We start from the raw sequence: 17528 nt of genomic DNA on the forward strand, positions 1-17528 counted from the left end.
GCATCTCTTCAGTTTCAAAGTCGACCGTTTCAATGGTTGAACACCCAAAATTTAATATTTGGATGCTCTAACAGAAATTACACGTTCTGAAGTCTTATTAGAGTGTGGCAACAAAAAAGCCTTCTCTCTACCAAAGAGCAGAGAGCACAAAAAGGAGCCTCATGCAAAATTCAACATCAGAGAACAGCAGAAAGAAACTAAAATAATTCTCTTATCTGTACACTGGGATTCTGGAGGTAAAAACGCTCTTCTCCACAAGATTTTAGACAAGAAGTTGGTCCGAACAGATAGCTTTATCCCCTGATACTGCCTTTATTCAAGTTTCAAGGCTCTCTTAATGTTATTTAAAGACAGATTTTGGGAGTTTATTGTTTAAATATTGAACAGTACTGAAAAACACATCCATTTCTGCTTGTCAGAGATCTTGATGAATTCCAGTCACATGCAATTAGGATGGAATTCAACACAAAGACAGATTAAACAGTGAAGTCTAGACAAACAAGGGGAAAAAAATCAAAAATACAATTCCCAGAGAAAGAATTCTAAACAATTCTACGTGCTTTCTGCTGCAGAAGGTGTGCACGGTCTTATCTTATTTATTATATGAAAGTAGAGTATTTGTTTTATTTTAATTAACACAGTGGTATCAGAATCATCTAAAAGAGACAGTAAAAATACTAGTCATGCTGTAATATTTTTGTACAGGAGCAACATAGATCTTTAAGTTTTAAAGTAAAACACAGATATGTCAAAAACGGGATAAAAACTGCATTTTACATTTATTAAAGATAAACTCCCTCTCTGCAAAGCAAAGCAACAAATGTCAATGAGAAATTTGAATAGGCTTAATGACATTTAAAATTAAATGAAAGACAAGTACTCTAGGCCCCAGTTTACAACCACATAAATAAGGGGCTAGATAAGCAGCTACATGCCTTTATTCAAAAAATCTTTATGCTGTATATTGTTTTATTAGTTTTTTATTGGTTTTCAAACCAGAGGAACAATCATAGAAGTATACAATTTTTTCTTAACTCCTGCGACTGCTGTTAGGTGCACAAAAGGCAGCAGGAGGTCAAGCAGGAAAGCTCTACTTTATTTTTCTGACTCCATTTCTCTACAATTTTACAAACAGGCCAAGACTGGCTACACAGGTAGCCACTTCTTTGACCTTGCTGGTGAACATCACCATCAATCATCTTTCTCCTCCCAGAGGAGAAGAATGCAAACAAATATACGATTTCTAAAAAACATACTTTACTTGAAGCTGTGTGAGAACAAAATGCAAACAGTGAAAAGCAGGCAAACTTGAGGCAACAAACTCCAGCAGTGCTTTACTTTCTCCAGATATGGGGAGATACAGCACAAACTGCTTTAACATATGCTGCAAGAAGAAAATATTAGTTACACAAGACATTTTTATACATTACTCAAAACCATCAGGTCAATGCCATCATACTAGCAAGGCATTGGGGTCTCTTTGTCACCAAAGTATAGCACCTGACCTCAGGAAGGTGATGTAGTAGCATGATAAAAAATTTCATAGCCCTTTTTCACCACACTTGAGATGTTCCAGAAGCTGGAATTTTTAACACTTGTCAGTACTAGGTTGTACTGTACAACAGCACTCAACACGCACGTGGCCACGATGATTTTACCAATGACAGAAACCTCTGCTACTTTGAAAAGGTCATATATGTTCACATGAGAAATCTGGTTAAATTCATCCATACTCATTCAGCAATGGTACCAAGGGAAATGAGATCTTGGAAAACTTACCAAACACTTGATTCTCATGAAACCAGAAAAACCCCAAATTTTACACTTCACAAAACTGATAAACAAATGTTTCATTTTATTGAATGAATCCTCTTAAGGAAGAACGGGCTAGGAAAAAAAGGCAGCAAAGAGATTTACATTTCTGTACATTTCTGATTTCCTCATACAAGCCAAAGAAAGTTCCTGTGAATGAAGGCAGACTCACTATAACTCATCCTCTCATATCAAGAAAGACAACTCAGCCCAAGTCCTTTGGGAAGAAACACAGGGCTTGAGCTGCAGTTGTGCAACAGCTGTGCCATCAGTTCTGGCTAACCTTTCCAGTTATTGTTTTGTATGGACTCTACCTACCACAATAGGCTTCCATCACTGGACTACCAGATTGGTGCTACATGAAGATACTGTTCAATCAAAAAGTGAGTTTTCTTAGCTTTAAAAAGGCCCTAAAACTAACAGGCCAGGCAATTTCAGAGTGTAATTTAGGCAGTTCTGCTCTTAAACTCACCTCGAACTTCAGGAGAGAATCGAGCTGAATGGCGAGACACAAAAAGTTTCAGTTCTTGATCCAAGTTGCATTCGACCAAGTTTGTGTTCCATGACCGGATTCCTAAAATTCAAAACACAAAACACATCTGGCTTGACACATGAGCACTGAAAGAAGTTTTAACCGAGTATTTTTCCATTTGCATTCAAGCTATTTGCATATTTCCAAATTCCAAGCCCAGCCTCACTTCCTTCCAAGGCACAGCGCTATTTTTTAAAGTGCATTCAGAAGGATTCTGACAGGAATCAGAAAAAGATAATTTGCCTTTCCAAAGGGTGACCATTCTTCAAGGCCCCAGCTTTTGAACTGCAGTAGCAGCCACTTCACATTAAGTTACCAATGCCCCTGACGTGACTTTAAAATCACAATATACAGGTTTAAAAAAATTGAAGAGTGAATCACCCAGAGGACACTTCAATCATGTTGCCCTTTTGAGAAGAAAAAGGCAACATCACCTAGCATGTTGCTAATTAATATTTAAATACAAAGTATTAAATTGCTGACTTCTTCATTCAGTATCTTTGAAGCATACCATATTTTAAATTAAAATTTAAGTGATCTTTTATTTATGAAGTGTCAGAACCCTAGTTTTGAGATTTGAAAATGCTGTGCTTGATCTTTTTTTCTTTTAAAACTGAACACACATCTCTGTTCCCTGCTGGTTTTCCCCCAGCTACTTAAGAAGTGAGACACTTAACACTTATATGACCAAAAAATACATTATTCCAAAGGAGATTTTTAAGGACTGAAATTCGACCAGGAAAAAAAGAGAAAAAAAAGGTCATTGCAGCCAAAAGACAAGTTTCTAGTTTTCTTCCATAAGATTTAGATGAATAATTTGGGGAAAAAACAGAACATACTTCAGATTTTTCTACAATTTTGTTTTGAAATTGTTCTGAAAAATCGTCTACTTTTGAAATAATGAGCAGGCAGTGACACTACAAGTAAGTCCAGGCACTGCTGCAATTTTGAAAACCAAAACTGCACTCATTTTTTTGGTCCTAAAAAGCCATCATTACATCTACACAAATGAACTGGCAAACATAAAACGGATTGCTGGTGAGGAAGTGTCTGGTAGCCCCACCCCACAGGACCATGCCTTTGCATGGAATTATTTGGTTAGATCACTTTGGGGTTTGACAACAAGATACCTCAAGCGGTGTGTGTCCAACCCCTCAGAATGAGTCTAGAATTAACACTGCTGGTTACTCTGTCAGGATTTCAGGTGGTGGATGTTACTGTCAATGCCACTTCCCATACTGTATGTATTTTCTGTTTCAAGGCAGCAGAAATGGCAGAACTTAGACTGGCAGAAGCCATGTTGCAGGGATGAAGCATGAGGAGAAAAAAGGGAACAGCAGAGAAACCAGATCTGCAGTGCCTGTTCTCCCACTGCAGCTCTGAGGAGGTTCTCCATGCAAATATGAACAACTGCATTTCAAAAGCCTGAAGCCTCTACAAGAACAATGCATCCAGGGCTCTTCCTTGTCAGCATCCAAAGGTAGTAGCAAGCTTCCTGTAACCAGCTACCAACAGTTAAGGCAGCTGCCATTTGAATCTCTAGAAAAATTTGAAAATACAGAATAAGTGTTCCATAACCACTTGAGAAAAATAACTGAGCTATAACCAGCCACCTCCACTTCCTGACTGACGCATCATTGTTCAGAAGGATAAGCAGCAAGACTCTTCTGCAAGTCTCCTTACTTTGTCTTCCCAGAGAGCTCTTGGCCATATGGTACATTTTTGGGACAAGTTTTGGCAGGCAAATACATCTAAACAGGCTTTAATATCTTCCAGGTGTTGGAATATTTGAGAGCAAGGGCACCAAGATCATGCAATACCATACACATAGAGCACATATGAAAACAGTAATTATTAAACTGACATTTATCATAAAGCTGAAGGACATTGAATGAATGAGTGCTGAACTTCAAGAAGCTTGAAGATTAACAGCTCCCTGGCCTATGACACCAAGTTTGGGCACAGAAAATACAAGACTTTCTGGAGGTGAGTTAAAAACATGGATAATGATTCACCAACGCTGCTAATGTAGGGCTTGTCCACCACCCCTAGATGCTTTAGATGAAATCCTAATTTGCTGTAGGGATAAGATTCTGATTAGATGTAGTCAAGATTGCTCAACCATTGCCTGGTTGAGCCAGGCAATGTTCAAAATACAGAACTCAATACAAAATAAATAGAGGAAAAAAAAAAAAAAAGCCAAGGAGAAAAAAGCTTGCATGCCCTATGCACACAGCAGTCCTGGAAGCTGAAGGTGGAATTTGGGTAGACTATCCAAAATTTGCAACTGCATGATTCAGCAATTTGGATGCAAAAATAATGCATGTGTATTATAGAGTAGCAAAATGTATTAAATGAATGATATCACTAGATCAGGTTTTGGGTGGAACAAAGGTAAATGTGGAAATAAAATCCAAGGTCAATCCAATGATGGATCAGCAATGTGGATGTAAACTGCTGTAAACATGGCTGAACTGGGGATATTTCTTTCTTCCTGCAGTCTTAGGAGTGCAATGCCATTAGATACAGGACTAATCAGACAGCAGGCAGGGCACACCCAGAAGCATCTGCTAAACGAGTGGAAAAATCTTGAAGCTTCCTCTTCAGTCCCCTCTTCTCTCTTGGTGGACGGTGGGTTGGGAGGATTGCCCCCTTAGCCAAGTCATATCCAAAAATGTAATTACTGAAAATGCGTCTTGCCACACCATTCCCTCCCCACGATATATTAAGAAATGACTCTGCATTCCACCAGGTTGCGTAGCATCACGCCACTGATGTGCTATCAGCAGATGTTTTCTTTGACACGTTGCTCTGCAGTTTGGCGCATGAATCCACAGTTTTCAGTGATGGGACTCAGGAGATGTACCAGAGAAGACAGTGAGGCAGAGTTATCAAGAACCAAAATGCATCTAAAACCCTACTGAGAATAAAGGCAGCAAGAAGTGGTTTTTTTTTTCCAGACTACAGCAGACTTTCCCAAGAGAAAAATATTACCTGAACCCATAATTGCCTCATGCAGATAGAGCAGTCAGACTCCCACTGTATTCATCCAGAACAATGCACCTTAAAATTTCACCATGGAGTTTTCTTAGCAGGCAAAAATGTCAATCAGATAGTCTGATACTACCAGCAGAAGGTACCTTCTAATCCAAAATGATGAATTAAAAGGCCAAAACATTCTGTCTGAACACCTAAACCTGTAAATGGGTGTTATGCTTAGTGGCAGGAGATAGCAGCAACTGAGCTATGCAGCAGCAACTGTACAATAGGAGATTCAAGAAGAGACTGAAGAGCATTTCTTCTGATGAATGGTATTAGCTGTCTTGAGGGACGAAATTTTACCAATTTACTTTATAATCTTTGACAATTTCATTAAAACGCAGGGAGTTCTCTTCTAACACAACTGAAAATCAAATAGGGTTAAGGAAGTGCAATGCTGAAGAAGCTCTGAATGACAAAGCACCTGCCTCAGTAGCTCTCCCCAAGAGACAATGGTAGCAATAAAGATGAACAGGTTATGATGAAACCAGTTAGCTGAGATGAGGATGCCTTTAACCTCAAACAGTAATGAAAAAGAACTCAGAGAAATAATCAACTGAAGCAACAATGGTTGAGAAAGCAACAATAGAGACAGATGAAGTCCTAGCTGGACTGCTGAACCACACCTACATGACAAGGCTGCTACCAATTCCCCGTTCCGAGATCTCTTCTCCACTCTTAACAATGGCAGTTCCTGAAATCTTTGTTTTCACCAGCCCAGAACAAAAATATTACACATTATTAAAATCAGGTATCAACTGAGTTTAACTAACTGTAACGTCCGGCAATAATTTTCTTTGTGCTTTATTCCACTAATACCGCAACAGCTTGTTGGGGTTTTTTTCCCCCCTCTCCGCATATACACTGCAATCTATTGTATCAGAAACCACAACGAAAACTTATAAAACTGTCATTTCATTTGCGATACCACCCTGCATCGCCGTCTTTAAGAAAAGGACAAATAAACGCCGAGTCAGAGCAGCCCGCAGTCGGACAATAACGATGCTGAGCCCTCGGGTTAACAGCCTCGTTACTCATACGGGTTTTCTTTATTGCAATATCTATACGCCTATATAGAACTCCAGTCCTGAAAAAATTGCCCACACAAGTCCCATCGCCCAAAGTTAGACACAAAGGCGCGGCCGCGCTCCCGCCCGCGCAGCCCGGAGGGAAAACGCCCCGAACCCCTCGGGCTGGGCGCAGCGCTGTGGGGACGGGGCGCAGCGCTGTGGGGACGGGGGGCACCGCCGCCCCGCAGCCGCAGCCCAGCCCAGGCACCGCATCCCCGGCCGCCCTTTGTCCGCCCCGGGCTGCCATCGGGACCGCAGTGCGGACCGTGCCACGCCCACCCGCCGGTGTCTCCGGGCAGACGGGCTCGGCGGCGCTCCCGGCCCGGCCCCTCCGCCCCGCCATGGCGGGCACGGGGCTCGCCGCGCCTCCCGCAGCCCCGCTCCGCGCCGCCCGGGGGGACCGAGTGCCTGGGCGACTGCGGCGGCATCCCTCCCGGGGAATAAAGAGCCCTGAGCCCCGCGGCTCGGCGGGATGGGTGCCGCGGGCGCGATCCCCGGGGACAGGCAGGGCGCCGGCGGGGGGTGTCGCGGCGCTGCCTGAGGCGCCCCGGCTCCCGCCGCCTCACCTCGCTCGATGTTGGCGATGGCCCGCCGCAGGTGCTCCTCGGTCACCAGCTCGCCGATGACCACCAGCAGGTAAAACTTGCTGTCTAGGAAGCGGTGCGAGAGGCTGGGCGAGGTAGAGGTGGGGTTGGGGATGCTGCAGGAGGGCTCCGAGTCCACTTCCACCACGACGGTGGCCATCGCCTCCGCCCCGCGGGCTCCGGGGCGCTGAGCGCTCGGCGGCGGCTCCGCAGGCGGCAAGGAGGGAGTGAGGGCGGGTGGAGAGGCGGCGGCGCTTTTATACGGAGACGGTGCAGGGCAGGGACCTGGTGAGGAGGAGGAGGAGGAAGGGGGGGAGCCGGCGCATCCTCCGCGCCGCCGCCGCCTTTCCAGCATCCACAGCTGATGTCATCTGCGGCAAATCCTCCCCGCGGCGGCCCCCGGAAGCAGGAAGGACGCGGGGGGCGAACAACGCCCCGAGGGGACGCCGAGGGCTTCGCCCCGTGCCCGGCTCCCGGCCCGGCCGAGGGTCCCCGCTGCCCGAGACCCGCCCGACCCTCGCTCGCCGCGCCCGTTCGGGCGGCGCCGCGGCCGGTGACCGGCGCCCCGAGGCCCGTCCCGGGTCCCAGCCTGGAAACAGGGCGATGCGGAGCCGCAGGTGATGGCCTCGCAGAGCCGGGGAGCTCCTGTGGGAAAGCCGGCATCGCCACTCCAGCGCTCCAGACGCGCTTGAAAAAGCAGTGCCGCTGCCCAAAGCCGGTTCTCCTCTCCTGCATCTTGCTGTAGCACTGCAGCAAAATTTGAGTCATGCTTGAAACACACACCCTCACCCAGCAATCTGAATGTTCTTGCTAAGTTTTTTTTTTTTAATTTTAAAGCAGTCCATTTAATATAATACTTCACACATAGCCTTTCTGCACATAATTCAGTGCCCATGGATATGGGCAGAACACTGGTTTTGGATGACGTGCTGAAACGTGTATTCTTAGCTTGCTCAAAGTTGCAGAAGTTCAAAGGGCTTTGGTAAGTAGTGTTAACCAGGCTCAAGCAACTCCAGGGAGCAATGAAAGCAGAAAAGTTACACAATGACAGAACCAAAGGTTTCATTTCTCACAGACAGTATCTACTTGTATTAGTACATAGATCTTGGTATCTACCAATGCTTAGTGATAACTACCTCTCAAAAGTGTGTTACTCTCTCCTGATGTGGGATAGAGAACTTAAATCTGAGATGTTCCTCTGACCTTACTGACATAAACAAGCCACTCGTTTGTACTAAGCCTATTGTTTATATGGCTCAAGTGATGTCGGATAAATTTCACTGTGATATAGGAAAGGATATAAACTTTTATAGCTTGTTTTTTAAGATAACTTCTTGTCCCTGATGGAGAAGACACTTCCTCTGCTTCTTACAGTGCTGGGAAAATGCTCAGGAACAGAGTGCTTGCCTGGATGAACCCGTACATCAGCCTTGTCTTCTTTGTATTTTGTTCCAGGGCACAGTGGACTAATTCACATGCGTTTCAGGTTGTCACTGCTAGAAGTTTTTTTTTTGTCTACAAAAAAGGCTGCATTTTCAACCAACAAAGTTTAGAACAGGATTGTTTTAAGAGGTATCTCTCTATAGCACCTAGTGGGTTTGATATGATATTTTATATGTATTTACTGCATAAATACAGTGCTCAGAGAATTGTTTGTGGTGCGTCTGGGTGGTGCACCCAAAGCAGACTTTCTCTGAACTTTCTGGAGGTTGTAGAGCGCTGACACGTGTTTTCACAGGCGTGTCAGGTGGCTGAGATGACACAGTGGTGAAGAGCAGCAGAGCTCATTCTTCACTGGAGCTGACACTGCTGGTAGAACAAATACACTCACACAGACTCAGAAGAACTAGCAGCAGTTTGAAGGTTTGCAAGGTATTCAGAGATGCATTGTGTTGCCTTTTGGATACCCCTGTTCACTTGGGCCCCACTCTGACTTTGCTGTTTCCTTGCTAATCCTGTCAGTTTCTGTGGGATGGTGTAGATGCCTACTTAGAAGTAATGTCCATCCCCTGTGGCTTTTTTTTCTATGACCCCCTTCCTACTAATTTATTATAATTATAGATACTTTCAAGACTTGCAAAGTGGTGCCCACTGGACAAAGCCAGCTTCAGGCTTCCATCACTGCCATCTGTAGTTTTGGGAAATGCTGTTGTTTCCATCACCAACAAGACCAGCTAGACTCTAAAGCACGGAAGAGGCTTTCCAAGAGGACTTTCCAACTACTTGCAGAACAGACAGATACGAGTTCCTGGATGTAAAGGTGAGACAATTACTTGCCTCACAAACACAGCAGGTTAAATGTGATAGTCAGAGAAATGCACACCAGTACTCAAAAGTCGCTGTTTGTGCTTTTAAGCACTTTCTTATTTTAAGGAGAAGTGGAAACATCCATAGCTGGAAAGATGCCTGTGAATTTGAAAAGTAAGAGCTGAAAAGAGTGCATTTTATCATGCTTACATGCAGGTAGGTAATACAGTTACATTTGAAATAGCCTGCTCAAAGGCTCTTTTATATTGCACTGTAAAATTACATGCAGTTAGAACACGGGATGGTAAAAGATGAACTGTTACGGTCAAACTATTTTGTGATGGGTGATGTGTCACACATTAAAACCCCAAGGACAAGAGGTTGTCTTTGGAAAAAATCAGTCTTGTACTAAACTCCTCAAAGGATACCAACCTCCGGTCTTGTTCATTCACAAGTGTATGCTGCATCATCCGAGATGGAAGGAAGACAAGAAAGGTGCTTTATCCTCCTGATCATATCTCTGAGGAAGCTGCAGGGTCCCAGCTCCACAGCCACTGTTGACACTGTGACTGGCCCTGTCACTATCACAGTCAGGTAAATTTGCTTGTCATCATTTTTTTTTATCTGGAAACTAATCTATATTCTACAATATGGAGCATCAGGTCTGCTGCTGAGTGAAATGTGGAGATAAAGCTGCTGCTTAAAGCTGACTTAGAGTTCTGTGGCCCATACTATTTGAGAGTGGTAATACCTGCCTACCTTCAGCTAAATGACATAGATATGCCCCTTCAGTAGAAAAAAACACAAACATTCATGGACTGTGGAATATATTTTACTGTTTCAAAGAGACAGCAATTGAGACCTGCACCTGTCTGGCTTTTGATTGTTTTGGTTGGATTTTGTTGTTTTATTATGTTCAATACAAAATTAGGGTCCCACAGTTGACTATGGTCAAATACTGCATCCAGAGCTTTACTTTTTAGATGTTGTATTTTTTAAATGCCATTTGTTATCTGCTAATATTCAAGTTTCATTCAAGTCCAAACTTCTAATTTTAAATGAAATTTCAGCGATGTACAAGTCTTTAGGCTGGTCCATTGTCTTAGGTCAAGTGTCATCCCTGGCATAAAAGAAATACATATCCATGTGGATTGTTTGACATATAGGCTGAGGAACAAGAGAGCAGCACTGTGGAGAGGGACCTGGGGTTACATTTGAGCCAACAGTGCCCTGGCAGCCAGGAGGGCCACCCATGTCCTGGGGACATCAGGGACAGCATCTGCTGGGCAAGGGAGGGGATTGTCCTGCTCTGCTCTGCCCTGGGGCAGCCTCACCTCCAGTGCTGGGGGCAGCTCTGGGGGCCACAATGACAGAGAGATATAAAACTACTGGGGAGTGTCCAAAGGAGGCCACAGGGATGGTGAAGGGCCTTGAGGGGACCTTATGAGGAGCAGCTGAGGTCACTTGGTCTGTTCAGCCTGGAGGACACTGAGGGGAGAGCTCAGTGCAGTCACACTTCCTTGTGAGGGGCAGAGCAGGGGCAGGCACTGATCTCTGCTCTGTGGTCACAGTGACAGGACCCGAGGGAAGGGACTGAATTTGTGTTAGGGGAGGTTTAGCTTGGGTATCAGGAAAAGGTTCTTCACCCAGAGGGTGGCTGGGCACTAGAAGAGGCCCCCCAGGGAACAGGTCACAGCACCAAGCCTGACAGAGTTCAAGAAGTGTTTGGACACTGCTCTCAGACACATGGTGTGATTCTTGGGGTGTCCTGGGCAGGGCCAGGAGTTGGACTTCAGTGATTCTCATGGATCCCTTGCAAATCAGGATATGCTGTGACTTTTTGAATTTAAGAACTCTACTGAAACTGAAATGTCTCAGAAGGCTCTCTTCATTGAGAGAAATGCCCATCTGAGAACTGGACAATGTGTCATGAGGGGGTAGGTGGGTAGGATTTCTTAAGGATAAGCAGGAAGGCCTGACTCCTAGAGATGGAGATCTGCTAGCCTAGACATGAGGTGACGGATTCACAGAATGGCTGGTTGGAAGGGGCCTTTGAAAGTATTTTTGTCTCGTTCCCCTGCTCAAGCAGAGCCACCTAGAGTAGGTTTCTGAGAGCTGTGTTCAGTGGGGTTTGAAAATCTCCATGGATGTAAAACACCACCATTGTGGGCTACTGCTGATGCAAGATGAAGTCAAGAATATGCAACCAATACTAAATTTACAATATACTATTATATTAATAGTATAATTATCAATATAATAGCAGATAGTACGTATATGATTTTGTACCTCACCTGATACCTTCTCAGTGTGACCATCATTTTCAATACCCCTACTCCACCCCCATTTCCTGCAATCAGATGGTCTGCCATCCCCATGTGGTCCAGCCTTTACCTCTCAGAGTCTCCTCCCTGCATTGTTCCTTTGGGACAGCTCAGCAGAGCATGCAGCAGCAGCACAGGTGCAGAGGGACAGCCAACACATCACCCTGACCCCACTAGAGCAAAAATGTCCCCCTGCAGCTGCTGGCCATGGTGTAATTAGGCATGAGCCTTCCCTACCAACACCTGGATGTGTGGCTCATGAAGAGAGCTCCTCCTGCCTTCCCCCACTTTTTAGGCAGGGAGGCATCTTCATTTCTAGCATCCTGAAGCTGCCAGAGGAGCTCTTCCTGCAGCAGTGATGTGGCAATACCCAGGGGTCACCAGAGAGAGCTGTACCTGCATGACCAGATAGAGACTTGGACTCTCAGGAAATACTTTACATTTTAGGATGATAGTCTTTATATTTAACTACATGGAAAATAAAAATTGCTTGACCAGCATTTGTTTCAGGGATTTTAAATACATTACTGCAGTTTTAATGATTGCTCTTTAAACTGCAAAGGAAAGCTTTTATTTGCTTTTGGTGAAATAACCATTTCAACTGCTGTTTCATCTGTTTCCCATTCCTTCCACTTTCTCCACAGAAAATGAGAAGTCAAATATGAAGAAAAAAAAAAGTGAAGAAGGCAACACTGTTGCTTTTAAAAATAACATCTTCTCTCACTTTTAGCTCTCTGTCTTGAAGTGAGAGAAAAATAACACCAAGTAACATTTTGCCTTAGTTCCCAGTGGAAAAAATAATTATCTTTTATCAGAGTAATTTCCCTCATTTTCTTTATGGAAAAAAATTAAAGTAAAAAAAAGAAAACAGTACTTTATTTAACTGCAATGAGAATTAAATGAAAAGAAAAAGATTTTCCACTGGACTATTAAAAAGACAAATTCAAAAATAATTAATTTGCATAATTTTATCTTGACATTTGGTATGAAAAGAACATGCAGCTTTTCTTGAAAATAAAATGCTTGCTTCTCCACTGTTGGAGGGAAAATACAGCAGTTTAAAGTAATTAGATCATGTATAGAAATTAGCACAATACTTAAAATTCAGCAATAAATGATAATAAAAACATTTAAGTCAATGGTACGCGTTGTACCACAAAGCTGGATAGATAATTAAAACATCATCAGCTGCAAAAACAATGGCAAGACAAACTGGTTGGCATCAAGCAGTAGTTTTGAGCATCCTTTGAGCTCAGGGCTCAGTAGTCAACCCTTCTGAACACGAGAGAGAATGGTCTGTTGACGTGGGAGAGTTTCTGGAGATGAGTTTGTCAGGGTTTTAATTCTTGTTAAACGACTGCAAGTTACAGAATTTTATTTGGTGCTAGGAGTGAAATACATTTTGTCCCCTATTACACCAACCTGAAGGAACCCTATAGTCCACATGTGCTCCCTTTCAAGCCAGTTTTAGAGCTCAGTCTTGAGTTGGGAGGGGAGACAAATCAAGCCATGGGTTTAGAATGTCTATTTGTACACTATCATCTGCCTAGTTTGGGAGCAGCTGCAAGCTGAGAGGTCCTGCACTGGGCTATTGGCAGCCAAAAACCCATGTTCAGCCTGGTCACAGGCTGCCCCAAACCTGCCTGCCCTGGCAGCACAGCCTGGCCATGCTGGAGGACCATCAGCTGAGCTGGTAGTCCCTTAACTTGCCATAGGCACAAAAGAGAAAAATGTCAATGGGCCACTGGCCATGTGCTGCTCCATCCGAGATACTCAGGTGCAAAGGCAGGTGGAGGTGCTCTAAAGAAAAGTGTGAGTTGGTTTTTTTGGTGTTGGTTTGGTTTTTTGGAGTTGGTTTTTTTTTTTTTTGTGGGGTTTTTTTGGGGGGGGTTTGGGTTCGTTGGGGTTTTTGTGGGTTTTTTGGTTTGTTTGGGTTTGTTTGGTTTTGTTCGGGTTTTTTGTGGGTTTTTTGTTTTGTTTTGTTTGGGGTTTTTGGTTGGGTTTTATTGTTGTTGTTGCTTTCTGAGTTGTTTTCTCTCCGGGTTGAATTGTCTGAAGTTGCCTCTGGGAACCAAACAGCAGGTAGATATTTTACTGAATATTTTCATGTAGTCTTAAGACATGCATTACAACACTTTTCAGAGGTTAGCTGCTAGCTCTGCTTGCTCTGTAGGATTTAGAATTGCTTATTATTATTTTTTTGTCCTAGGGTCCTGTTCACTCAAGCACATTACAATAGAAATGATAAATCGCTACTGCACAGAGAATAGGAAGCAAGAAATATAGACAAGCATCATTTCACACAGTGCACTGACGACTTCTGAACACCTAATCTGGGGAGCTGCTCCACCTTCCTGCTGGAAAGGTCCCACAGACCCTGGTCCTTACACTGGAGGGATCACAGCTCTCCAAGGCTGTACCAATTTCATGTATTGCATAGCTGCACCCAGAGTAGTGCATCATTTTGCACCCTTGCCCAGGACCTTTTGTGCCTGCAGGGATCTTGATGCAACCTTTCATTCTAGCTCTCTGTTACAATGAGTCCTATTCCTAAAAGAATAGTTTGTGACTCTGATACTGCCTAAAGAGTGTTTAGCAATTCTACTGATGTAGCCTTTAATCTTACTGTTACAATCATCCCATCCTTAAAGTGTTTCAGCTACCACAAAGCCTCATACTTTTTCAATGGAACCTGATACTTGAACAGCATAAATGGCAGAAATGGTTAACTTAATTTTATATGTGTCTCAAAACAAATTCCAGTGTTGTTCACTCAGACCACCTACATGTTTGACCATCTGGTTCCTTTCCCCTTTTGTGCACTTTATTATTTTGCCTTAACAGCAACGTTACTATTTGTACGATTTTGCAGCATCATTTTTGGATTTTGTTTGTTTGTTTTCCTTTCTTTTCTATTTTTATTCATTTGTCTGCCTGATGTACTCTAATAGGCTGACACAAAGTAAAGATGATTTAAGGGTGCTCTTTAAATTAAAAAAGTCATTCCTCGCCATTGGTATTTTGCAGTAGGTTGGGATGTGCTGACTAAGAGTTGCACTGCAGAATTAACTGAAAGGCCTGAGTGGAGGGCATGCAGGAGGGTGCCCAGAGAGCTCAGTAAGCTGAGCATTTTGCTAAAGGGCCCCTGATTCTGGTCAGGGGGTATATAAGGGTCATTCTGATGTAAGGGCCCACCATCAGTGTTTGCTTTGTGCCTGAGGGTGTGCCTTTTAGTCCTGCCATGGCAATGCCCCAAGAGTCCCTGTGGAGCTGGAACCATGCTATGGGATAGACAGGGTCTGACATTATTTCCTCCTAATACTTGTCCTGATTTTTTGTCAGGTTATAAGGCAACTGTTTTGCCAGAAGTTGCATTATAACCTCTTTGGGTAACTGTAGAGTGGTGGTATATTTCTGAAATACAGAGAAATTTTGTTCTTTCTCATTATTTGCAAAGGCAGTAGAGCAAGTGTTAGAGCCATTGCTGAAAGGTATGATTTCCAATGCAAGAATATAGATCCATGACCAAGTACATTACAAAATACAGAAAAGAAGCATTTTTTCAAATGTTCTTTTCCAAATATTTGTAATCTGGTTTTTGGGGTTGTCCTGTGCAGGTCAGGAGTTGGATTCAGTGATTCTTGTAGATTCTTTCCAAGTTATGTTTATCCTATCATTCTATTAAATATTCCATTCAGTTTTCCCTAAGATAGCTTGAACTTCTTTAACCGTGGGGGTTTTTCCAAACTTTTCCTTACGGTGTTTCCAAAGCCATTTTGAATTCCAAATTTGAAAGGGTACAGTGTTCTTCAAAGCTCAAGGAAGGCAAGGCTTGACTTATTTTACTGCAGTCACCCTGCAGGCATACTTTTGAGATAGCAGCTATTATATTGTCATTACGTGGAACAATGGTATACACTTGTGTATATCATAAAAATGATACAAGAAAAACCTTTCTCCTCCCAGTAATACTGGAAGTACTGCTTTTTACATGCACTTCTTCCACAGCAGCACAGAAATGTTGCTCTTCCTGGGATAAAACAAAGTGCCATTGCACTCAGTTTTGTGAAAAGGCATGAATGAATATATCCTTTCCAAGCAAAGTCATGGGTATAAATTGCATAGATAGAACATAATCTCTGTTTTTGAGTAATACAAAGGCACTGTATTTTGGCAATACATGGTCAGAACTGTTTTTTCATATTTCCCTGAGAAAAGCCCAGTTCCACAAAACACAATGTGTCAACTCTGTAATAGGAAACACATTTACTAATAAATTGAGGGAACAGTTTTATTTATCTGGATGTCCTTACCACAAGCTCTGTATGTTTTCTTTGGAGGATTTGGGTTGAGTAGGTTCAGTCACAGTAGATTTTGTCATCACTGAGAGAAAGCACTTAAACAAATCCCTATGACCCATGGGTCATAAAATTGTTCATTGCTATATTCCTGCATTTATACATTGTATTTTTAGCAGCATTTCAGTCATTATAGATGATTCATTCAATGAGAATATTTGCTTATTTCCAGAGGAGTTAATGGATTAAGAGGATTATCTCTTTCTTTTTTGACATCTCAGGCTATAGGCTCAGTCTTGCAGTTTCATCACGTCATTTTCCTTGGGTTCAGTTAATATCTCAATCTGATTTAATAGCAACATACTCAGTAGAGAGCATAAAGCAGCTGTCCATGGCCACTTTTATAGAAAACTAAATAAAAGCTGTGGTGGAAAGACCAGTAAATCTCCATCTAGAAGAAAACTGCTAAAGCCACCTTATGCTGCAAAATACTAAGAAGAGGAAATAATGGAAGAAAAGATTGGGAGAGTATGCTGGTTTTGGCAGGAGTAGAGTTAATTTTTCTTTCACAGTGGCTCCTATGGGCCTGTGTTTTGGATTTGTGCTGCAGTGTTGAAAATGTAGAGATATTTTCATTGTTGTTGAACAGTGCTTCCTGCCAAAACCTTTTCTGCTCCTCACATGGCCCCACCAGTGAGGGGGCTGGGGTGTACAAGGAGCTGGGAGGGGGCACAGCTGGAATATCTAACCCTAGCTGACCACAGGGATATCCCAGGCCATATGGCATCATGCTCAGGATATAAAGCTGAGGGAAGATGAAAGCAAAATGTTCAAAATCATGACATTTTGTCTTCCCAAGTCACTGTTATGCATAATGGAGCCCTGCTTTTCTTGAAGACAGCACGACCATGGAAAGCAGTGAATTAATTTCTTGGTTTGGTGTGCTTGTTCATGAAATAGGTAATAGGTAAAGCTTTTGCTTTACCTATTAAATTGTCTTTATCCCAATGCACGAGTTTTCTTGCCTTTACCCTTCTAGTTCTCTTCCCCATCATGCTAGCGAGGGAGTGGTTGAGCAGGTGTGTGAGGCTTTGTTGCCAGCTGGGGTGAAACCTGACAAAGGTGAAGTGCAAAGAACATTGATGAAGTTATAATAAAATGGACAGGAAGTTATTTTCTTCTTCCTAATATTTTCTGAAGTCTAGGTTTTGGTTTTATGCCCATGTTTTTTTGGGTTTTTTTCAGTGATGATCAGGGTTGATGGTAAGATTTTTTTGCCATTGGCTTTGCTAGTTAGGAGGCTAGCCTGGCAGTCTGGCTCCAAATGGAATTGTTGGCAGGCAAAGCCCATGTTCTGCTTGCATCCAGCACATAAAAGGGGTAAATATCAAGGCTGTGAAATATTTTAGGAGAAAAGGTTTCAGAATAAGAACAACATGAAATTAAGGAAGAGTTGTGTTTATTTTGGTTGGAAAAGATGCCCCAGATGCTGTGCAACCTAATGTTAAAACACATATTAGTACCTCCTGTCAGGCTGTCAGCACTGGAGGAAAAGTAGAGTCAGAACAAAGAGGTGACTAGCAAGAGGGCCCTAATATTGTCAAATGAAGTTGGAAAAAAAC

The 17528-nt window shown here is 43.0% G+C and overlaps 1 protein-coding gene across 1 annotated transcript in view; it reads right to left on the reverse strand.

Moving 5' to 3' along the window:
• MAP1B (microtubule associated protein 1B) overlaps positions 1-7217 on the reverse strand; it is a 69283-nt gene extending 62066 nt beyond the window's left edge. Inside the window, exons 1-2 of the mRNA XM_066339473.1 lie at positions 7020-7217; positions 2285-2386 (exon numbers count right to left, since the gene is read on the reverse strand). Coding sequence (XP_066195570.1) covers positions 2285-2386; positions 7020-7197 — 280 coding nt within the window. The 5' untranslated portion in view covers positions 7198-7217. The remainder of the gene's footprint in view (positions 1-2284; positions 2387-7019) is intronic.
• Positions 7218-17528: the final 10311 nt, after the last annotated feature.

This window comes from Sylvia atricapilla, chromosome Z (genome assembly GCF_009819655.1).
Source record: "Sylvia atricapilla isolate bSylAtr1 chromosome Z, bSylAtr1.pri, whole genome shotgun sequence".
Lineage (NCBI taxonomy): Eukaryota > Metazoa > Chordata > Aves > Passeriformes > Sylviidae > Sylvia > Sylvia atricapilla.